The sequence below is a fragment of the Sinohyriopsis cumingii genome, chromosome 6 (assembly GCF_028554795.1).
Source record: "Sinohyriopsis cumingii isolate HCF-2022 chromosome 6, ASM2855479v2, whole genome shotgun sequence".
In the NCBI taxonomy this organism is placed as follows: Eukaryota; Metazoa; Mollusca; class Bivalvia; order Unionida; family Unionidae; genus Sinohyriopsis; species Sinohyriopsis cumingii.
Genome location: NC_142966.1, coordinates 19,407,534 through 19,433,602, shown reverse-complemented (window position 1 = coordinate 19,433,602; position 26,069 = coordinate 19,407,534). Strand labels below are relative to the sequence as shown.

The 26,069-nt window shown below is 33.6% G+C and overlaps 1 protein-coding gene across 1 annotated transcript in view; it reads left to right on the top strand.

Annotated features, from left to right (window-relative positions):
• Window positions 1-26,069, top strand: part of LOC149796461 (uncharacterized) — a 170,775-nt gene that overhangs the window by 110,681 nt on the left and 34,025 nt on the right. The window contains exons 11-12 of the mRNA XM_089960569.1: window positions 10,171-10,336; window positions 16,846-16,988. Coding sequence (XP_089816695.1) covers window positions 10,171-10,336; window positions 16,846-16,988 — 309 coding nt within the window. The remainder of the gene's footprint in view (window positions 1-10,170; window positions 10,337-16,845; window positions 16,989-26,069) is intronic.

Here is a 26,069-nt window from a genome sequence, read left to right as displayed (position 1 = left end):
AAGTAACAGATCATGCTGTAACTGGTGCTGATAACTGATAACATTTGATTCCACTTTATCTGTACCACACAACATTTTTATGTTGATTTTGCTATGAGTGTAGAGAATGTATCTTTCACTCACAATATCAGATCATCAGAAGCTCTAACCCTTGCAGAAGTTACAAGTCAGGGGTATAACCTTTTTGTTCCCTTTCAGAATATCTACTTTTTATATTGGTAAGGAACTAGTTAAACATGTCGGCTATATCCTCCACTGAAGACGCAATGCTATCATTAAAACTCAACTAAGTTGGAAAGGATGGAGTACTAATTTTAGATTGGGCTTATTCAGATACTGACACAAGGAGCAAGAATGTTTGTTTTCTTTAATACAGTGTACATGGTAGTTTTTCTTAGATTCATTTATCAAAAAGTTTACTTTGTTTTGTAACGTTCTTTAGTTTTTCCAGTCTTTATGTTTTTTAATTATGTCTGGATTCCATATTTAGGAAGTTATCCATTTTGGGTGATATTGATTTTTTATGCATTTTATTTCTTGGGGTGATGGTTTGTTTAGAACATTGCTAGAAAACCATTCTACATGTCAAGAGCTATGTTAATGTCAAAAATATTTTCAGTCTAATTAAAAGGCATTTGAGTCAGGTTGTATCAAAATAATTTCAGTCTCATTGAAAGGCATTTGAGTCAGGTCGTATCAAAATAATTTCAGTCTCAATGAGAGGCATTTGAGTCAGGTCGTATCAAAATAATTTCAGTCTCAATGAAAGACATTTGAGTCAGGTCGTATCAAAATAATTTCAGTCTCTCTGAAAGGCATTTGAGTCAGGTCATATCAAAATAATTTCAGTCTCAATGAAAGACATTTGAGTCAGGTCGTATCAAAATAATTTCAGTCTCAATGAAGGGCATTTGAGTCAGGTCGTATCAAAATAATTTCAGTCTCATTGAAAGGCATTTGAGTCAGGTCGTATCAAAATAATTTCAATCTCAATGAAAGACATTTGAGTCAGGTCGTATCAAAATAATTTCAGTCTCATTGAAAGGCATTTGAATCAGGTCGTATCAAAATAATTTCAGTCTCATTGAAAGGCATTTGAGTCAGGTCGTATCAAAATAATTTCAGTCTCAATGAAAGACATTTGAGTCAGGTCGTATCAAAATAATTTCAGTCTCTCTGAAAGACATTTGAGTCAGGTTGTATCAAAATAATTTCAGTCTCAATGAAAGACATTTGAGTCAGGTTGTATCAAAATAATTTCAGTCTCATTGAAAGGCATTTGAATCAGGTCATATAAAAATAATTTCAGTCTCATTGAAAGGCACTTGAGTCAGGTTGTATCAAAATAATTTCAGTCTCATTGAAAGGCATTTGAGTCAGGTCATATCAAAATATTTTCAGTCTAATTGAAAGGCATTTGAGTCAGGTCGTATCAAAATAATTTCAATCTCTCTGAAAGGCATTTGAGTCAGGTCATATCAAAATAATTTCAGTCTAATTGAAAGGCATTTGAGTCAGGTCGTATCAAAATAATTTCAGTCTCATTGAAAGGCATTTGAGTCAGGTCGTATCAAAATATTTTCAGTCTCATTGACAGGCATTTGAGTCAGGTCGTATCAAAATAATTTCAGTCTCATTGAAAGACATTTGAGTCAGGTCGTATCAAAATAATTTCAGTCTCTCTGAAAGGCATTTGAGTCAGGTCATATCAAAATAATTTCAGTCTCATTGAAAGGCATTTGAGTCAGGTTGTATCAAAATAATTTCAGTCTTTCTGAAAGGCATTTGAGTCAGGTCGTATCAAAATAATTTCAGTCTCAATGAAAGACATTTGAGTCAGGTTGTATCAAAATAATTTCAGTCTCAATGAAAGACATTTGAGTCAGGTTGTATCAAAATAATTTCAGTCTCTCTGAAAGACATTTGAGTCAGGTCATATCAAAATAATTTCAGTCTCAATGAAAGACATTTGAGTCAGGTCGTATCAAAATAATTTCAGTCTCAATGAAAGGCATTTGAGTCAGGTTGTATCAAAATAATTTCAGTCTCTCTGAAAGATATTTGAGTCAGGTCATATCAAAATAATTTTAGTCTCAATGAAAGACATTTGAGTCAGGTCGTATCAAAATAATTTCAGTCTCAATGAAAGACATTTGAGTCAGGTCATATCAAAATAATTTCAGTCTCATTGAAAGGCATTTGAGTCAGGTCGTATCAAAATAATTTTCAGTCTCTCTGAAAGGCATTTGAGTCAGGTCATATCAAAATATTTTCAGTCTCTCTGAAAGGCATTTGAGTCAGGTCGTATCAAAATATTTTCAGTCTCATTGAAAGGCATTTGAGTCAGGTCGTATCAAAATAATTTCAGTCTCATTGAAAGGCATTTGAGTCAGGTCGTATCAAAATAATTTCAGTCTCTCTGAAAGGCATTTGAGTCAGGTCATATCAAAATAATTTCAGTCTCATTGAAAGGCATTTGAGTCAGGTTGTATCAAAATAATTTCAGTCTTTCTGAAAGGCATTTGAGTCAGGTCATATCAAAATAATTTCAGTCTCAATGAAAGACATTTGAGTCAGGTCGTATCAAAATGATTTTCACCATATGATATTTAAAGTTAATGCATAAAATCCCAAAGTGATTCAAATGCTTATGACATGGTATGGTGAGATACCTTGTATTCATATGAAATGATTTAAGAAATTTACTTACTTCTCAACTAAATATACTTTAAATACCAGTATTCTGTTATCATTTCCTGGTTCCTTTCCAATGTTTGTACAGTGAAGTAATGAAGTTGAGCTGAATCAAGTTATATACAGAATAATTTAAATTGTGTATGTATTCTTTACAGTCACAAACAAAATTCTTTATATTGTTGGTATTATTTCCCACTACCCTAAATGGTTTTCACTGAATTTCTAATGTAAGTTGTATATGGAAATTTTAATTCCTTTATTTGGAATCATTCTTGAATGGCAAAAATTATTTGATTTCTTTTAAAAATGAAGCAAAAAGTTGACTACATGATAATTGCTACTAATATTTTACAATCTTATTATGATAGAAAATGTTTAAGGTGAGTCATTTCCAATCTCTTCATTTTTCCTGATCTGTTTAAATGCTACAATGTCCATTCGTGGTATTGGTTCTTAACTCATTTTTTATTAACACTAAGCCTGAATTAACAAATTAGTGAATCATGATATAATAATATAGCCATAACAATTGTTGCAGCTTTTCACAATTCTAATATTCCTAAAAATACTATAATGTGACATAAGTTTAGCTTGCCAAGCTAATTTACTTTGTAATCTCTTGTAGGACTAATTAAAATAAATGTGGTTTTTATTACCAATAAAGCATTTGTACATATTTATAAAGATTTTTTTTATTGAAAGGATGTACCAGGGAGATTGCATAAGCCATAAATCAGCATCAAGTACTTTCTGTTTTAGACACATTTGGTTAACAAATACATGTAACAAGGGCTGATTTTGTCAATTTTCTCTTTTACATTCCTCTTATTTTAATTTTTCATAACTTTGGAGAGATTTGTGGATGAAAGAAAATGTGAAAATAAGAAAAAGATTTTGAAGATAAAAATATGAATTTCACTTCTGTAAATTTGTACTGTAAAAATACATTAATCCCATTAGGAATGGGATAACTTCAGCAAAGGATGACTCAGCTCATTATTTGAGACAATTTGACTCAGTTTTGAGTTGACACAGAATTTGACAAGGACAGCTAGATGAGACAAGGACAGCTAGATGTGACAAGGACAGCTAGATGAGACAAGGACAGCTAGATGTGACAAGGACAACTAGATGTGACAAGGACAGCTGTTAGACAAATCAGACCCGGTTATATCATTTAAACCTAAAATGCTGGATGAACATACATGTGCATAAATGCTACTGGTAATTACTTGCCTTTTTGGGGTTGAAATCTTGAAGAATATTGTATAAGACAAGACTGTTACAATGGTTGGCATGTAGAATGCCCCCCAAAGTTGACCTCGGTTATACAACTGAAGCTATTTTGAACTGTTTTGCACAGAACACCCAATACCACCAACCAAAACAAGTTATTTTTAGAGGCCAGGCAGAACCTTTCATACCCTAAGGGACCCCACAAGATGGTACATAGGTCACATGACTGTTCAGTATTTAAGTCCAAAATGACGATCAGTTCATTGTTTTTGCTACACAGTTTTTCCATTAGTTCAGGATGTCCCTTGCATTTCAAAACTCCTGTTATTGAAATTTTGGACTTGGAATGCTGTGACTCCAGTTGAACATTGTATTTTTGGCAAAATACCATGGCCAAGTGTGACAGGGTTATAGATGAACAAAAGGGTTTCAGTTTCCTGTACTAAACACTGTATTTATAGCTTGTGTTGACATGGCTCAAGGTGACACAATTGAGCAAGTTATTGGAGATGGTTCAAATGCAATCAAACCACCTGTGGTGATCACCCACATTCAAGGACAAATCTGTGTAAAGGTTATATTGTCCTGAGAGATGTTGTTCCAAGTTGTCTTTAATACTAATTCATTTCCTTTGTAATTCTGATGATTGACTTACTTCCACTCTAAAACCTGTTTTATATATATATATATATATATATATATATATATATATATATATATATATATATATATATATATATATATATATATATATATATATATATATATATAAAGGTATACATGTGCAAACAGATAATAATGCTTACTAACTGGCTTTTGTAAGCAAAAAAAAGCTAATTCTAATGACTATTCCAATACTTATATTTATTCAGGATGAAAGCTTTCCAGTTAAAAATACTAACAGTAAATGAAATAATTGTTTACACATGACCATGGGATGACTTCTTCAAAACATTCTGGCTATTGAACATTAACAACTCAAGCATTCATATTTAAAGGGGATGTGGTTCATTAGTCATTGTAGGGATCAGAATTAGTAGGTAGACTTTTATTTGTGCCAGTACTTTTGGTAAGTTAATTGTATTTTTTAATATCAAAAGAGATAATACAACATTTTACTCAGGCCTCTCTTTCAAAAGTTTGTTAGTCTTCAAGGCAATTGAAATCTGGTGAAATATGGAAGTACGTTAATTGCAGATTGTAAGCTTTATTGTTTCTGCTTATTTTAATTATCATCTGATATTTGACATTACTGTTAACCTGAATAGCTATTAGTGTCACAGTTAAGACAGCCAATAAATTTACAATAGCAGGGCACCATGATGTGAGTGTTCCATCCAAATCTGCATTACATGTTATTGTGACATTACTGTTGTAATGCATATTTTGATATAAATGTGCTTTGCTTGGGTAATTAGATATAAATGATCCTAGATTGGGTAATTAGATATAAATGTGCATAGATTAGGTAATTAGATATAAATGAGCCTAGCATGGGTACTTAGATATAAATGAGCCTAGCTTGTGGTAATTAGATAAGAGAGAGTTTTTCTTTCATATACTTAATTCTATATGAAGCCATCTAGTTGTACATGCTGACCTACTGCAATATGGCTGACTCTAGCATATAAAAGAAGATATCAGACAAAAGCATATCCTTGAGGTCTGTATAGACTCAGTGATGAGCTAAACTAGTGATCAAATTGTGTAAACTGCAGACATTTATCTATTTCTAGTATACAAAACAAACTTATAACAGTATATCCACACACCTTTGTAACATTTAATGTATATTAGAATTTCCAAATATGTTATATTTAGTGGGAAATTACATGTAAATTATTTCCTTGTCACACTGGAACTAATGAATTCTATGTTATGCTCTAAATTACACCTACTTCAAGCACTACAAACAAATTGCCACAAAACTAAATGTTTTGCTATCAAAGGAAACTTGCTATGAATGATTTATTAAGTCTACAACCACAGGAGGACCATCCAATGATAGATTTATTTGTTTCAGTGGGATGATACTTATAACATATCCAACTTTGAGGCTATAGTGGGTTATGGATAACACCAGATTTAACAGCCAGCACATCTACTAACATTAACAAATGTATCCCTCAATCATGGGCACTAATCTATAACAAGAAATAATTAAACATATCAAGAGAGTTTAGAAAATATATACAAATGACTCTCATAATCTAAAACATTGATAACTACAGTATCACCTAAAATAAATAATTTTGGCACTGTAATATTGCCTTGTAGATATTGTGCTTCACAAAAAGATATTTTCTTATTACAACGATCAGAACCTATTCTGATAATTATAAAAATTTACCTAGAAATAAATGGACTCTTTAAACACCTCCTGCACCTATTTAATCTTTATTACAGAGTAATGAAAGAATAATGTTTGAAATATCAGTGCAGGTATTTGTAGACAATTCCCATCCCCAAATACTAATATAAGAAGTATGGCCATTTTCTAAAAAGTCATATGACTGACATAACAAACACTCATGTACTGACTTTTAATACTGCTAACTTGTCCAGGATCCTGGAGTGGTAATAAATCCGATCTTTATATTTTTCATTGTAAAACTGAGTTAACCTTTTATTGATGTTTACTTTGATCTGAATTATCCTACACAAAGAAAAGTAGGTTTAATTGTGGTTGATTTGGGCCAAAGAACAGGGCACAGATTTTGCATTTACCATATATACTAATGTATGCAGCACATGTATCTGTCAAAAGCAAAGTACAAGCTGTCATCACACAAGATGGTAGCAAGTCCAGGTCTATTTTGTTCATATGGTGTATTAAGTATAATGTATAGTAATCACCCTGATCTACTGACGAGGCTACCTACAGCTGGATACATACATGCTATGACCAGATATAAATAGTACTGTCAGTAAATATCAGGATATAATAAGTATTATCAATAGAAATGATATTTTCCTTTAAATAAGGCTTGATATTTTTTATTTCTTTGTGAAAGACTATATTCAGATTTTCTGAATCATTATTAAAGATGACAAATATGAATGACAATAGAGCCTGTAGGAATCCTTACACAACACAAGACAATTTGTTCAGTATGAAACCTTGTGATTGCTTCATTTGACCATTCTTTACCATGTATTGCCATCATTTGTTGTCGCCTTTAATAAAAAGACAGGACTTGTCAAATTAAGCAGTCCATCTCTTGTGAGCACCTGTGCGAGTTATTTCAGAACTTGGTACAAGGATAATGGACAAGTCTAGCAACTGTTAAAATTATATCTGTCTGACACAGGTAAGTGATGTGTTTGAAGACAGTAATTTAACTCTATCTAACTTAAGTAAGTGATATGTGTGAACATAGTAATTTAAATCTCTGCAAAAGAGACTTTATGGATCACATCATTTTGTCCTTTATTTACAGGTGTTTTGTATATAAAGGTTAAGCTGATGATTGAGAAGAATCCATGATTATTGTTCCTTTTCTTTTATAGGGTGTCGTCACTGTACATTGTCTCAAACTTCTAGGTCATGTAATCATATAAAAGTACTAATTCAGAAATGTATTTTCTAATTGTCATATATACACTGCAAGCCATAAAGAATGCAACACATTATTAATGCAGGCAGAAAAGATTTAACAAGATGAAGCTGTCTTTGTGCCCTATAGAATAATTTGGAGTCTTTCCTAGAATCATAATAAAATTGCCAATCAAAGTCTCAAAACAACTAGTTGTATTTTGTAAAAGAAAAGCAAAGGTTTTAATATTTGATTAAATACATAAAAATGATCACTTAGGTTTACTTGTTATATTTTTGTTTCAGTTGTAGAGTTTCATTATTCATCATATGGAACAAACTGTACAGATGAGATGGTATTGTGGTAAAAGACGTCAGTAAAAGAAGTGCATTCTCATGGAAATGAACAGAGATAGAGTTATATTGTGGTTGAAAATCCTGTTTTTGCTACTCCTCTTGAATGGAAAGTCATATTGACATGGGGTTTTACCATAAGACTTTGTATGATGTCTAGTTGGCAACCATCTTGAAAATCTTGTTATTGTTTCCTTCTGAACAGAAAGTCATATTGATATGGAGATTTCACTAGAAGACTTCTTACAATGTCATGTTGGTCCTAAATAAACAAGATTCTACTCAGACATCCATTATGGCCACCATCTTGAAAATCTTCTTGTAACTATTCCTTCTGAATGGATGGTCATATCAAACATGGGTTTTTCACTCCAAGACTTTTGCAATGTCTTGAAGGTCCTAAATGAAAATCACATCTAATATGGCTTCCATATTTGAGCTCTTGTTATTGCTGCTCCCTCTGAACAAATAGTCATATCAATTTGGGGTTTTCACTAGAAGGCTTCTTATGGTGTCTAGTTAGTGTATAATAAAAACAAAAATTGTGCTTTTCTGACAGCCAGTATAACTGCCTCAGCAGCCATTTTGAAAATCTAGTCACTACTTCTCCCAGATGGAAAGCCATATCAGCTTCTAATGGTGTCCAGTTTGACCTAAATGAAAATGGTGCCAATCTTACATCCAGTATGGCTGCTACAGTGACTAATTTGAAAATCTCAATGTTCAAGAATATCAGAATGTTTCAGTAATCAGCATTTGTAAAGAAGTGGCCTTATCTTGAATTCCTGAAAATTCTTGTTGGACAGTAGAGCATCAGTCCCTTTGAGTGACTCTTGTTTATCTGTACAGTTTTGAAATTTACTTTTGGTGTAAGGAAGAACAATATGGAGCCCAAAGGTCAATGGTCAAGGCCACTGACTGGTAAATAATTTTTTTCTGCACACTGACATTATTTCTATATGGCATGCATGAACGAAACTTTATCAATATCTTACAATTATGGTAAGGAAGAAGGTTATTGACTTTGGGGGAAAGGTCATGGTCAAGGTCATTGACTGAAACAAGAAAAATTATTTCCACACAATAACCTCAATTTCATATCACAGACTTGGCCTACACTTTGTTGATGGTTGGCACTAGGGTAAGGCCTATTGATTTTGAGGTCAGAGTCAGAAGTTACGGTCATTCTGACTGAAAAAAGAAAATGGCTTCTGATAACAAATTTAATTTATTGGCATAAGTGACTATTAACCTTGAGGCTGGCATGTATATATGCCATTCATGGTACTCTCTCTTTTAATCATTCAAATGATCAAATATAACTATCAGTTTTACTGTGCAAATTTACGTAGCATTGAAATCATGACTCAATCAGGTACATTATGTGCAAGTTTAAAACCTTTCAGTATAATACAATAATGGATTTTGAGAAGGAGATTAGCTGGAGAGTAAAATAACTAAATTGATAAAATTGATTTGTAGACTAACACATTGAAAAGCCATTGTAAAACTTTACATGAGTGTTTGTCAACTGAACAGAATTTATAGCAGCTTTTGAATTAAAAAAACACAATAGGGAAACATTAGGACTGATGTACATTAGGTGTATGAGAGACATTATTTATGATGTGTGTGTAAAGTCTCTATAATATACCAACATAGGGGTACAAAAGATAGCACTGCCTGTATTCTATTCAGCTTACCTTATTTTGATACAAGAGGAATAACCTGGATTTCTTTGCTATATCAGTTTTTGGAGAATAGACCACCAAAAACTTTAAAGATTTTATGTACAGTTAAAACCTGTCTTAGGTAAGTGAGAAAGAAATGTCTTTTAAAGCAGTTTGTTACATAATGGAACTTTTTTTCTATAGTAATTTGTATAAGAGATCTTGGGAGAAACAATCTATTTAAGACAGATGGTTGCTTAATAGAGGGGAATTTTAAGGCATGTTTGACTTATTTTCTGATTTGAAATTAATAGGTTGAATTCAGAACCCTTGGAAATTTTTCATGACTGTTCTTGAATATGACTCCATATGTCCCTTCATCTTAGGTATCAAAATGTTTGATCTCATTCACTGTCACGTGACCCTATTTACAGATTCGTGTTATTTTTCATAAAATTTGCAGCATCATAAATGTCATATTTTTTCAACTAATGAGAAATTTGGTATGCAGACTAATAATTTTGAGGTCTTGAAAAGTTGTTCTCACCCTTATTTCACATATTTTTACCACCCTTTGTCTCTTTTTTGTGTGGAGAAAACAACTTTGTGGCTTGTGATTTAAATATTATATCATTTTATTAGTAGTATGTAATTACCTTACTATTTTGTTATTACTAGCCACTGCACGAAAGGCGGAGAGTGGTTGAGCTGCATCACCCATCCATTGTGAGACTTGGTGAGGAAACAGGAGGTGACTTAGGACCAGTAATCTCCCCAACCAAGATTTCCTCCTGGATTTATGAGAACGAGGAGTCCAGTCAAGGGACAAGTTCAGAGGTTGAAGGTGATTCAGAAACTATAGCTGAGCAGCAAATTATACTGAATTAATTTTTAGCTCACCTGGCCAAAAGGTCAAGTGAGCTTATTGTAAAGCAGTGTCTGTCATGAGTCATCCTTCAGTCAATAATTGCTTCTTAATACACAGGAATCCATAATTCTGATCTGATTTGAATTAAACTTGGACTACTTGTTGATATCTTCAAGATATTGGATGAGATTAATAATGGGTGCAATCCATTTATGGTTAATGAGATGGGTGTACAAGTGATTGGCTGAGATTAATAATGGGTGCAATCCATTTATGGTTAATGAGATGGCTGTACAAGTGATTGGCTGAGATTAATAATGGGTGCAATCCATTTATGGTTAATGAGATGGGTGTACAAGTGATTGGCTGAGCATGTTACCACTCTGATCAACAATTGATCAGCTTTGAATATTTGAATATATCATCAAGACCCTGAACAGGTTCGATAATGAGCAAGATCCATGCATCTTAATGAAGTGATCTTACTGGATTGGCTGAGCTTTTTACCACTCTAGAGATTATATTTCAGATTTTCAATCAAACTTGGAATTTAACCTAAGCTCATTAACCCCTGGAGGTTTTTGTCATTTTTGCCTGAAATTCAAGTAGGAAACATATTTTGAAAGCTATTTCTGAATACATCCTAATACATCAACTTCCAACAGATTGTCCATTAGCCTAATGCCTAGTTGTGTTAGAAACATCATTTTCCATTGGTTATTTTGCTTGAGCATGAGCAGAAGGATAAAAGTTGGAGTTCTTTTATTTGTTGTTTCATTTTGCCTAATGAACCCATCATTTTCATATCGAGACCACTCTTTATTCCAGACACAAAATCAGATTCTGACCATGGGCAAAGTTTGGGTGAGAAAAAAAACAGGTCCAAAAAATTAGGTACTACATCTGTCTACCTTTCTATAATACCACCCACTTTAGTGTATCATACATGACCTTGATGCTACAGAGGTCAGCAGTAGGCTACTACCTCCTGCCATGTAAACATGGCGCCAGGAGTTAATGAGTTAACAAGGATTTTGGAAATTTTTGACAAATTGACAAGGAATGGCTAAATTTGTAATTTATGTGCAATGTCAATGTAAAAGGGATTAAAAATGAAGGGAATATTCAAATTTGGTGACGTCATCAAAATGCACCCAATAACTCATTAATCCCTGTAGGTTTTTGTCGTTTTCGCCTGAAAGTTTAGTAGGAAATACATTTTGAAAACTATTTCTGAATACATTGACTTCCAACAGATTTTCCATTAGCCTAATGCATAGTTGTGTTAGAAACATCATTTTCCATTGGTTATTTTGCTCGTGCATGAGCAGAATGGTAAATATTTTTTTTTGCTTAACCGGCCCATCATTTTCATATTGAGACCATTCTTTATTCCAAATGCCCATCTTATCCTACTTTTTGCAAAAGTTCACCTGTCTGTGTGCAGTTCAGACTGGTCTGCCTTAGATCTGAGGCCAAAAAGTATAAAATCCAGACACAAAATCGGATTTTGACCAAGGACAAAGTTTGGGTGACAAAACAAAAAAAAATGGGTCCAAACAAATTGTTTTTACCTCTGTATTTTGTAGTGCAACTAAAACATCCAGATTATTTGGTATCATTGTAGAGCTACATCTGTCTACCTTTCTATAATACCACCCACTTTAGTGTATCATACATGACCTTGATGCTACACAGGTCAGCAGTAGGCTACTACCTTCTGCCACGTAAACGTGGCGCCAGGGGTCAGTGAGTTAAGTTATGGGATCAAGATCTCATTACTTCAGTAATGAGCCAAGTCAATGCATATTAGTGGGCTGATTTTACATCAGATTGATTGAACTTTATTCCATTCTTTACAATGTATTTCGAATCCAATTTTTAGTAGTTTTGGTAAATAGACTTAGGTAATCAAGATATGAGATGGGTATATTGATGCAGTGATCTGAAACCATCAGTTGGTTAATTTGTGAGCAGGATCAGTGCATATTATGATACTACTGCTACTACTACTAATAATAATAATTTTATTTAAAGCCCTAACACTCTTAATTAAATGGTTCAAATCCTTGTGACCTTCTATTATTTGCATATTTACATGCATAGTACATAGTTGCAAACACAATACAATAATTCTTGCTAGAGAAAAAGAAAATGAGCAGCAATACACAAGTTTATATCAACAAAAATCCCCAAATAATCATTTAAGATTATAATAAGCTATATTTATTTATAGATATAATAAACAGACAGTCTTATAAGAACATGTTTCAACTAGGTCCATTTTGTATATAAAGTACAAGAATGGTGAGACAACAAAGTGGAAGGTTAGTGACTTTATACTTTAAGTTGTAATGTTTTTGTCAAATCTAGCAGGTTCCACTTTTCATCTCTTGAATTAGATCATAATGCATTTATATTTGCACTTTCTCTAATTTTCTTTGAGCTTCTGTTGCAAATTAACGACCCCAAATATTGAAAAATTTTGCTTTGAAATAGAAACATGGCTTGCTAAAAATGATCTTAAATTAGGATTGTTGTTTTCTATCATGAAATATTTCATTGAGATATAAATGGGGCCATGTTTTCTATCATAAAATATTTCAATGAGATATAAATGGGGCGGCATGTTGTTTTCTATCATGAAATATTACCTTGAGATATAAATGAGGTGGCATGTTGTTTTCTATCATGAAATATTACCTTGAGATATAAATGGGGCCATGTTGTTTTTTAGCATCAAATATTTCCTTGAGATATAAATTAGGCCATGTTGTTTGAAACTTTGAGTAACAGTTTAGCCTTTCCCAAAAATATTTGTTAAGTTACTGTTGACATGATACTTTCAGCATTATCTTTGATGAGTATGCAAACACTTTTATGCAGGCAAAATAATTTGCAAATATTCTTGTCAGAAGCATATTTCCAGATAACATGAAATGGTACACACATTTAATTGTACATGTACTAGGCCCATGACTAGTATGGATTCACTCAACTGTTACATGCTCATGAAAGTATGGTAATAAAGGCTGAAATTCTAAATATAGATCGACTAAGATTATCATTTTATTTTTGTGTTTTCACAAAATCATAATTTTGCACACATTCAAAGGCTTGTTGTTTATAATTGTCAGATTTGTCTTTTGTTTTCCAACAGCAATCCAGGCCAGTTAATTGTTAAAATCCTGAAAATGGCTTGGGTTAAGAGGGAATTTTGACCGGTGGCTATACCAGTACTTTGATTTGTTATTTCCGTTTACCTTATTAGAGTCCAAAATTGGGCACAACAAAATAAGATGGTAATTAATGAAGGTAAAACAAAATATATGATTTTGGGGACATTACAAAAGCTACACAAGTCAGGGAACCCAGAACTATCTCTTGCAATAAATAATCATCCATTAGAAAAAGACAAACATGAAAAGTTTGTAGGTGTGACTGTAGATAGTAATTTATTATGGAATAACCATATTGGTAAGCTTTGTAAAATACTGTCATCCAAAATTGCCCTACTCAGCAGAATCAAGAAATATTTACTTATGGAAACTCAAAATCTATACTACAAGTCATATATTCTTCCAACAATGGATTATTGTTCAAATGTATGGGGAAACTGTGCTTTCTATGAGCTTGACAGGATTTATAAACTTCAGAAACAAGCAGCATGCATAATTTTAGATGCATCTGTTGATCATCCCTCAAAAGCATTGTTTACAGAACTTAAATGGTTCACAGTATAGATTTTCACAAGGCAATTCCTTTATATAAATGTTTACATGGAACTGTATCAGAGTATCTTCAGGACTTATTCAGGCCTTTTTCAACACAATACCAGTTGAGATCAATATCACATGGAAACCTTCTAGACCAAAACTAAGAACAGAACAATTTAAAAAGAGCTTCCAATACTCTGGTACAGTTCTGTGGAAAAAGCTTCCCTTACATGTAAAATCTGCTGAAAATAATAGAGTATTTAAGAAGAGATATCATGAGCATTTATGTGTTTTTAATAGATAATGGAATTTAGTATTTTAATGCTAAACATGTTAAAATAAACAGTAATTATTGCTATCTTCATATAATATGCATTGTTATACTTTTCTTAAGAGGGCCTCAAGGGAGAATAGTCCTTGAATAATGAGTCCCCTATATAAATAAAGCATTATTATTATTTTATTTATTATTAATATTAGCACATATACTGCAGCTGTGTAAAATGGGGTGTATTGTTGCTTACATCAAAGCAAACTACAACTCATTTTTATGGTATTACAATAATTTTCAAAACATTACCTTCAATGTGTATGCAGTGGTGCCATTATGTAAATATGCTCAGTAGCCTAAATGCAAGCATTGAACCAAACCCTATTGTAGTCATACTGGGATCCCATTTATTGAGTAAGGTATTTATAATATCAAGGCAAAATGAATTGTAATTACTGACGCATCGACACAAAATTCTAATGCAAGAACACGTAAACAAACAATACTTAACTAGAGTCAAAAGGGTTAGATACTGTTATAGCAGCCTGTTAGTGCTCAATTCTTGTCATCATCCAAATAAATTATACAGAAATCTGAATTAGGCAGAATCATTAATAAAACAGAACATTAAATAAAATTTTTAAATACATGACAACCCCAAGAGAGGTATACACATAATTTTTGTTAATATAAATTTGCCTAAATGAATGCATTTAGAACTTACCTCTTTAAATAAAGTCATTATTATTATCATTTTTATTATTATTATTATTTTATTATTATTATTATTATTATTATTATTATTATTATTATACCATGTGCATCCTGTGATGCTGTCTTGGACTTATGGGTTGGCTTATGCACGGGTCATGCACTTTTTAATATTTTTACCTATTCAGTTTGGGGAGTTGGCTTATATGCAGATGGGCTTAAATGCAAGTATATATGCTAACCAGACATGAATTGACTTTATGACATATGACTTGAATACATTCATTCCCTTATATAGTTTCCAACCATCACCCTTAGGATTTTGTCATGAATAACCATTTGTTGACAAATTTCATTCCCCATAGGATTCAAATCATTTTTTTCCAATTAGTTCTCTTTTATTTGGTAGTAATCATTAATACTTTAGTCTTGCCTGTGTTTACTTTCATGCCTTCACTCTCATGGATAAATAAGCATTTTCACTGTAATGTTTACTTGACAGGTGTTCTTTAAAGATCAATAAAATCATGTGACACATGCAATATAAATGCAGTTGTTCTCACAAATCATTATATTTCAGTTTGCACTAATGAGTAGCAGTAAGTATACATACTCAGATTTTGAACTGCATGATTCATAAATTTTTACCTTGGAATAAATATTGATACTGCTTATAGTAATATTGATGCTTTTAATAAAGCAGCTGATCTATAAATGCTGTTCTGGTCAAGTTATACAAACCTTTGAAAAGTTAGGCTTTATGGCTGCTGCTGCCAGAAAATATTTGGTTGCTCAACTCATCTGACTCCAGGATGCCAGACTTTACAGGGTTCAGCAATGATAGCACCGGTACTAACAATGAGTCATCCTCTGGGAAATGAACAAAACATTGCATCTAAAGTCAAGTCAGTTGGTGACAAATGACCAAAGCACTATAAGGGCATATAACTCCTTCATGCACCATGTTGTGTACAGCCTGTCAATTAGTTAGGTTGGTTTAGCAACCAGGAAAAAGATTGTTTAAGACTGAACTTTGTTGAATTTAATAAATTTAACTCTGGAAATGCACCATTGCATGCCTTTTTCTATGTTACCCAAAGAAATTTATAGCACATGTAATATGCTTGCTGTAGGCTATACATGGCGGCCAGTATTAATGGTGGAGGAAGAACCCGGGAAAATCCGGGAAAGAACCACTGACCCATGAGAAGCTACCGTCAAGCTTTCTCACATATCCACACTGGCTGAATCCGAGACTCAAACCCACACAGATAGAGGTGAGATGGCAGTGATCCGTAACAGACAGTGCTTTAGACCAGTTGGGGCCCCTGAACCTGTTGTACCCTTAGGGATCTTACAAGATGATGCATAGGCCATGTAACTGGTCTGTCTTTAGAGAGGTCACAAGATGTAAGTATAAGACACATGGAGGATGGATGAGCATTCATACACTTGCAACATGCACCATTTTACTGGTGTTCAGTCACTGTTTGCCATTTTTTGACCTCGTGTTATTGCATGCTGAAAATGGCATATTTCCTACATATGGTCAGAAAAGCAAAAATGTAAATCAGTTGATTTTTGTGTTATTCATTTTTGTGGTTTTGAAGAATATGACATTTTAAAATGTGCTTAAATTTATGGATTATTGAAGGGTGTCCTGTTTTCTCCACAGCAGCAATGTTTGTTTGGTCTATGAATTGGAATTGCATTGCAACAATGAAATCAATGAAAATTGGTCCCCATAATTAAAGAAAAGTCTTTAAGTTTTTTAAGTTTATTTTTAGATGCTGCAGAATCAAATCCAGAAGAGGTGAAACAGAAGACCTTTGATGAATTGTTGGCCAATTTAAAGCCAGCTTTAATTGAAAAAACGGACCAAGAGCAGTTAAAACAGATAAGGAAAGCTTCTCATGCAAGGTTTATAGAGGTATACAAACCCGTCTATTTATCTTCTTTCTTCAGTTACATGACTAAATTGGTTATATATGCTCTGAAGCTTTATTAATCCTGACAAACATTTTGCACTGATAAGTAAGGAATCTGAGTTCATGAAATGGCCTCAAAAACTAAAAGAAGAAATCTGTTTTAAAAAATTGGTGTTCAGAAACTGGCATGTTCAGATAAATGGAGCCTGGATTAATCGAACTTCACAGTATTGCGTTTTTCATGTATGTAATTATACCATTTTGTTAATCATCACAATGTGATGGATTTAGCTGCTATGATACAGTACTGTTGCAACTTGTTATTAGTGGCAGAGAAAGTTTTGGTGATTTTGTGATCTCATATTGTAATTGCAAAAATAAATCCCATACAAAATTTATTATCTGCTTATATAAATGTGGCCAGATTTTGTTATCATTTTATGAAACTTTAGAAACAGTCCCGTCATTTGTATAAATTAATGAGAATATTGGGTAGTCACCATTCTTATCATGTACATGTCTCTACACACTGTATCTGAAATAAATGTTTCTTCCAAATCTGTGGTACTGGTACATATATTTAATAATAAATGAATCAACCACTGTCATCAACAAAGTGAGTAAAGAGTTCTTGGGACTGCTGTTAACATAACCACTGCTGTGACAATGTCAGAGTCTGTTCACACCATGCACTGGAAATTGCAGTAACCTATAAACCTGTCTAATGGGTATAGGTATTCTTGTTTATTGAAAAATTAAACAATACTTACCTAGTTGAAGTTTGATGATAATTTCATTGAACCTGCAGTACCCCTAGGGATCACATGAGATGATGCTCAGCTCACATGGCTGACTAAGCCTTTAGAGAGGTCACAGGATACAAGTTATGATGAGACATTAAACCTTTAGCAAATATGTCACATTTATCAAAGGTATGTTCTGATTTCTGGAAATCTGCAAGCCACATCATCAATTCAGAATCAAAGTTTAACTTACTTGTTTGAAAATCAGCCTTCCTGATTCATATATCTTTTGCTCTACACCATTCCCATATTTCAAAAGCTAAGTCATTGAGTTTCTCTCACCCTACCCCCTATGTTATTATTGTCCATAAACAGTCTTACATGGTGATCTTAATTCCTGAGTAAGCATTGTAACATGAAAGAACCTGCTTTGAGTTGAAGCAAATTAATGTGCAACAGTTTTTCTTCTGATGTTCAATGTCACCACCACCACACCATTGATAAGCTATAATCATAACTAAAAACACCCACATTAGAATTTGTGTGACTGGTACAGAGATTAAGCCAACATCGAAATGCACATTTTCAATCCACAAGTGTACAAGTTTGCAATGTTTATGGCTCAAAACCATGGGACTGTCAAATTCACCCATATGTGATTTCAAACTAGTTCTTCTATATGTTAGGGGTTATGTAATACTGGGTAGCATATGGCACTCCAGGTTGACTGGTATTCATTTTTCCAGTCAACCTAGTAAAATCCTGAATGGGAAAATGTAGGGTGCACAGTCATGGCAATAGCATGAAGAATAAAGCCTACAAATACAGTAACTTGAGTTGGAGAGAAAATAAATTTATCTACATGGGTGAATAGTGAATCCAACTGTCATCAATGTACACCACATTACAATGGCCCTCATTCTGAAAAAATTGGCTCTAATAAATTCAGAAAAACATGAGGAGCAAAGGATAAGCCATTAGGAAGGCAAGTAAATTCATAGATTGTGTTATACCAAGAAACCCTAAAGTAGATCTGTGGAAGAAGAGAATAGTATACATCTTGTAAGTCGATGGAGGCAAACCAACAGACTTTTTTCATTAGTCTAATTCAGAATGTACAGTTTCCATTTAAAATGATGTTTGCCAATGTATTGATACTAATGTTTGAGTTAAGAATTAATCTTTTTATATCATCCTTCTTGGTTTGTAGAAATATGCGAGAGAGAAATTTTATTGGCAAATTGGAGAAGGGGCAAACAACTTTCCTCAAAACCAACTTATGGACTTCCTGTTAAAAAAAATGTGGATCTTGTATCACAGAACTTTTTTGGTGTTAAAGTTTTTCATTAGATATGCATGAATTTCAGTTCTATATCCATGCAAAGTCTTCAGTCTCCAAGTGTCAGGAGAATATTTTTCCAAGTAATGTTTTTCCAGCAATGAAATTATCGGGAAGAGTGTTAATATCATTGGAAAGAAAAGCCATATTCAGCTAGGAGGTAAGGACATAGGTATCCAGATAAATACTTACAGAAGTGGCATTAATAATGGCAGCATCTACTGCTGAGCCAAGCCCTGTCCCCAATTGGTCCTCTTCAACCATTGAGCTTTTTATGTTGTACTAGGAGACTTTATTTTTAGAGCCTGGACTGTGCTGATTTCACTCTAAAAAGGGCTTGTCATCAATGTGAAACAGCAAACATTTTGGGTTTTCAAATTTTTGCCACAAATAGATGCAGTTTTTACCACTGGCAATGTTTCAGAAAGGTTACATCATGTGATTTCCTGAAAGGGCTGCCATTGTGCCTTAACCAATGTGCCCATTTCCCTTGAAAATATGTTCTGAAATCAAAGGTATCCCACTTGTACTATATGTAAAGAGCTTTAACATTTCTTTGGAGTAGTAAAACCCAGACTCTTGCAATTACAAATTTTTTATTTTCTTCATCCCAACTTATTGGTATTCTTTCATGAATTTGGATATAATGTTTCCTTGTAACACTAATAGTTGCATCTATCAGCCTTTTTCTAAAATGCCCTACCAAGCAAGATCTATCAGCCTTTTTCTAAAAAAAAAACTACCAGGCAAGCACAGGCATCTGAATAGAGAATGTAATGACCAAAGTGGGCATAGAGACTGATCCATCACTAACATCCATAGCAAAGAATGTAATGACCAAAATGGGCATAGAGACTGATCCATCATTAACATCCATAGCAAATAATGTAATGACCAAAGTGTGACTTGGGCATAGAGACTGATCCATCATTAACATCCATAGCAAATGTAAAATGTTTGGCTCACCTTCAATGAAACTATTAAGAGATTCTGAAGCTAGATGGTATAAATGATGAATGACTACTATTCTGAAGTACCTATATTTCTTAGGTACAAGTGCAAAGGAAGAACATCCAATGGTTGATAATGGTTGAAAATCAAAAAATGTACCCTGCCATCACTTGTGTATTTTTCCTCAAAAATTTCTGATAAATCAAGAGGACATTTTAGAGTCATATGAAAATTGTGGTCTTGAATATTACAGAAAAGCACTTCAGATGCTGGGGTTCCTAGGGCAAATGAGCCATGGACAGACACTCTTTCACTCAGTTGAATTGATATTCATCAGGGTTAGAATGTGGGGGATTATCTGACATTACAACCATTTCTCATGTTACTCCACCAGTACAGTAGATGTGAAAGTCTGTGTGGTTCAGTTGTGATGGGCCACTATCTACTGTGCATGTTTCAGTATCATATTTTTGATCTGAGGTGAGTCTCCCAGACATTCACAAATGGGGGTAGGTGGTTCACTCTTGTGTCAGTTTCTTTGTTTCTGGTCTCTGAATGAATGTCTTAACCTTCATTGTTTGTAAAACCCAGAATAACTGCACTTTACCTACTGACTTTTAGACCAGATATAGCTTTTTGTGCATGTGTGATTTGGATTTTTAATGTAGCTTCAACAATTTTCCAGTCATATTTTTGCAATGTCTGCAGTTGAGTTTATAGTGATGTCTAGCACTGGGGCATGATGCCACAGACATGTAGCATGACATCCCACCCAGTCACATTATCCTGACACCAGGTCAAGCAGTCCTAACACTAACCTCTTAATGCTGGGCACCAAGCACCAAGCAAGGCAGCTGTTAGTACCATTTTTATAAGTCTGGTATGAATCAGCCAGGGTGTGAACCTGTGACCTGCAGCCCCCAAGGCAGATGCTCTAACCACTTAGGCCACCTGAGTGGTAATATAACTTTATGTACAGTCTACAAAGATTTGAATATGAATAGTGATGAAATTTAGAAAGCTTATTCCTCTGTTACAGGATGTGAACAGAGTCTTTTTTGTTGTATTTTTATATTTCAACTTGTTGAATCATACACATACCATTTTGAAGTGGGAGCAGAAGCTTCCTGAAACCCTATTACCAACATGATTACAAAAAATCCAAATCACTCGGGCGAAAGTCTTCAGTAAACTTGACCATTGCAAGGGAGATAACCTCCCTTGTACCTTGATTTGAGTCAGTCAACATATTTGTACAGCCATCCAGAGGCATATTATTACATTCCCATTCATGATTTTCACAGACTTAATATTATGTTGGGTTAGCAGTTTATGAATTCAAATGGGTGATCTTCTGCTCTTTGTGTATTCACAAAGTTATTAAAGCCTATGTTTGCATAATAGGGAAAAGTTGGCCATTGTAATATAATGTAAAATGATGAGTTTACTGCAGACAGACACATTAATTAATTTTTTTAAAAAATAAATGTGCAAGATATTGTATTTGGTGCATAACTTGGGATTCATTATTCAAGTTATTGTGTTCATGTGCCTAACACAAGAAAAGGCCAATAGCTTGGTATCTGACTGCCAGCAGTTGCTGAAGCAACTTTCCTTCCCCATTTGGGATTTATATTGGTGGATTGTAAATATGGTTGCCAATGAACCTGGAGTGCCATACGCAGTACAAGCCCCTGCACTACAGGGTCCTTGACATGGCAAAGAACCACAATATGAAATCGCATAGGGGTGAATTTGGCAGTCCCATGGTCTTGAGTGACAAATGGTCACAAACTTGTTTACTGGTGGATTCAAAATAGGTATTTCACCATTTGCCCTGTCTCTGCCCCTATCATTCTTAGTAGTGATATTAACATATGGTAAGGCATATTGATCTAAAGATTTAGCTTTTTAACAGAGCTCAACTTGTCATCAGTCTGAAGAAAGACTGTGGCAGATTAATTTCTTTTCACCTAAAGCAGGTCTTCATCATTATACAATACTTCTGCTCTGGAATTAAGGTTCAGAAAGTAAGACTGCTTATGGACAATGACCATTGTCCATTTGTATATTAATAAAATGTGGACCTGAGTTGAGGAACTCAACAATTTGGCTTTTTGAAATATGGGAATGGTGTAGAGCAAATGATATTTGGTTCAGTGTTTCTCATCTGCCATGCACATTGAACAATATGATGATGGCCTGAAAATTATTAGAAAATGTAACATAATTTGGTAAATGTGATATTGTCCTTTTTGCCCCAAGATCAGATTATCAGATGTGAATATGTATTTCATACAAACCAGACTCTTAAGCTTCGTTTACTAATGCCTTTTCTGTATCTATCCTGGAGTAAATTCACTCTACCATATTTGTTCTGTCTTTCAGTGTAATTATTAGAGTTCTACAGAAATTGGTGGAGGGGAGCGGAGGATTGTAGCATAAATTTTTGGTACTTAGCCATGGTTCCCCAAACTAGTGTCATTTGGGTCACATCAGTCATACATTCTGCATAGAACATCTGATATTCTGTTTCTTCCACAGGAACACACCATAATTTATCCATTAAAAAAGCTCCACTTGGAACTGTTTTAGTTATCAGGAAAAATGCATCACTCTAGCATACAGGCAATCAGCTTTCTAAGTTGACAGTGTCAAGTGGAAACTCTTCTGTAATTGGTGCAGTAGGAAAAGAGTTGATGCCAGCTTTCCCTAATCCAGTTGTTAGATCATCATTTCTTTTTTATGTTGTTTTTGAATTCTTGACATTTCAATTAGATGTTTCAGTGTTTTGTTGTGTACTTTAATCATTTCAAAGATGAATTGTTTATTTTCATCTCTTCAGTTATTCATACCTATTATGTACTGTACAAAATGCTAGTATTGTCAGGTATATGATACACAGGACAAATAACATGTAGTATTGTCAGGTGTATGATATACAGGACAAATAACATGAAGTATTTTCAGGTGAATGATACACAGGACAAATAACAAGTAGTATTGTCAGGTGTATGATACACAGGACAAATAACATGTAGTATTGTCAGGTGTATGATATACATGACAGATAATGTAGTATTGTCAGGTGTATGATATAGAGGACAAATAACATGTAGTATTGTCAGGTGTATGATACACAGGACAAATAACATGTCAGGTATATGATACACAGGACAAATAACATGTTCATTTGTTTCAGGGGAAATGTTTAGAATTTTAGGGCAAAGTCTTATGTATTATTGCATAATTTCTGAAGGAGAAATATTGTGTTAAATTGAATAAGAGTAATAACTTCTCTTAAGGACAACAAGCAGGTCCATACAAGTCAGGCATTAAATGGTTGCCTGTTTTTCAGCCAATTATTTCTTAACCAAGCAGTAGTTTTTTATTTCTTAAAAACTGTTACTTGACCATATGTATTCAACATGGAGAGCAAGCATTTGTTTCCCAAAGAAGAGAATTGATGTGTTTGTTTGTTTGTTTGTTTGTTGTGGGGTTTAATGCCATTTTTCAGCACATGATAGGCTATGCATAGCGGCCAGTATTAATGGTGGAGGAAGAACCACGGAAAACCCAGGAAGAACTACTGACCCATGAGAAGCTACTGGCAAGCTTTCTCACATACCCACATTGACCAAATCCTAGACTCGAACCCACGCAGACAGAGGTGAGATGGCAGTGATCCATAATGGAGAGCACTTTAGACCACTTGGTCACTCGGGGCCCCCGAATTGATGTGTAAATTACCTGCCATAAGTTCACCATACTCAAGTCAATTTGATGTTGTAACTTCAAATTTTGTAATCTCTCCATTTTTTATTTTATACTTTGAATTAGGCCACAGTATTGTTGGAGTAAATACTAAAGGGAATTCATCATTCTTATAACTTGCTCACTGGAGTGGGGCGGGGCGAGTATTCTGATGACCATACCAAATACATTCATCAGACTAATTTCACTTGAATTTGCATTTGTTTATCAATTTCTACATATTCAACAATTTATATCAGTGTTAACCACTTAATAAAAATTAGCAATCCAATCATGGTAAAATAAATCTTCCTACACATGATTTATAATGTAAACGAAATTCAGCATTCAGGCACATCTCATTTCTGCAAGTATTTATAGTACCAACCACATGGGTCATGTAGGCATTCAACACTATTTTAGTAATGGGTGTCATTTTTTAGAATTTGATTCTACATACCTTTAAGTGGCAAGTATTCACTTATTTTGGATTTGTATACATCCATATACCTTTGGAAGGTCATTATTTAGATGCCCTAAGAGGTGCTTACGGCAAAATTAATGGTAAAGTACGTAGACACTTTTGGACAAAATGAATCTAAAAGTGTGATCCAGTACAATCTGGATTAAATGTTATGTGCTGTGATGTCACAACGAAACTATACATATAAATTGATGAATAAATTCGTACAACCATCAATTATGACAATCCCACTCGACACGCTCTTATTTTTACCCAAGTTTAGTACATGGCAACCATTGTAAAAGACTGTAGAGATCGACAGGTTTCATTGAGAAGTTTCTTGGTGACAGTTAAGGTGCAGATCATTAAAATATCAGCATTGAATAGACTTTGGTTAAAGAAAATTAGTGTTAAATTTTAAAAGAACAGTTTATATTTAATTAAAAATGAGTAAATGTGCATAAATGGCCCATGTGACTTGTATTTTAGATTGCAATTATTGTTAGCATATAAATAAAAATGACCACCAACAGCTCCAAATGTGCAGAAAACAGCTCCAAATGTGCAGAAAACAGCTCCAAATGTGCAGAAAACAGCTCCAAATGTGCAGAATGCATTGTGGTCCAAGAAGAATGCAAGATACTCACAATGTGTATACCATTAAATATCCATTAATTTCAATTGGTATTTAATCTGTATGGTTTCAATCCTAGAATAGACAAAGGACCAGCAGTTTAGTCACTATTTCACATATGATATTCAGTTGATTCCAAATTTTCAAGGAATGCTATGCCAAGTTCTTCAAAAAACAGAACTGAGGATGAAAAACTAGTGTGTATTTAATTGGAATTGAATGAAGTGTACCGTGTTTCAACTTAAAAGGTATCACAAATTTTGGCCAAAGGCAACCTGACAGACATTTGGGTTGATACTTTCAAAATTTTTGCATATTTGTGTTACCTCAGAAACAGCTGACTCCAGCTGCAATTTACAGGCAGCTGAACTAGCTAAGACATTAACATAGACTGTGTATGAATGAAAAAAATACTTCACACAAAATAGAGATAGCTTGCAGAAATCTATGAATGAAATCATTTTCCACCAAAATTTATAACTTATACTTTTATATAGTAATTTCTTTGAATTGCAAATTTTGCATTGCAAACAGTTTTGATTGTAGTAAAAAGTAATTTAAGAGACCATATTTACTTGTGTTAAATTTCACTCATCTGCAAACAGAATATTTGCTATCACATAATGTGAGATCAGTACAGAGTCTGCTCTCTTTTTGATCCTGACGGATTTCATAATGCTACATTTTGGTCTAGTACATGGCATGCATGAATAATTATTATAATGCTGTTCTTTTAACTTCTTTTAATTGGGGGTTGGGTGCTCATTTAGTAAAGGTTGATCTTACTTTCCTAGTTATTGTTGCTGTGACTGTAATTGTAATTGAATATTAATTTTTGTAAAGATCCCAGAAATTGCACCCAAAGAAGAAGTAAGTACAATAGTAGTAGTGTAGGAAAAAATGATGAATGTTGTGATGATTGCTTTTGTGATGGGACACAGCCAGCAGTGTGATAGTAGATTTTAATGTTACAAAACTGAGTTATAAAAGAGGGAATATAAGTTTGTTTGGGACCTCAACATTTCATCATTGGATACATTACTATTATTATCAAGAAATGGATTTTCATAAAATCTGTACCATATATTTCAGAAAATCAAACACTTCCCTTTGTAGTTAACTGTTGAACACAAGACACTGTTACTACTTAACTCATCAAAAGCATGTGTATTAATATACTAGTATACTGTACGTACTACA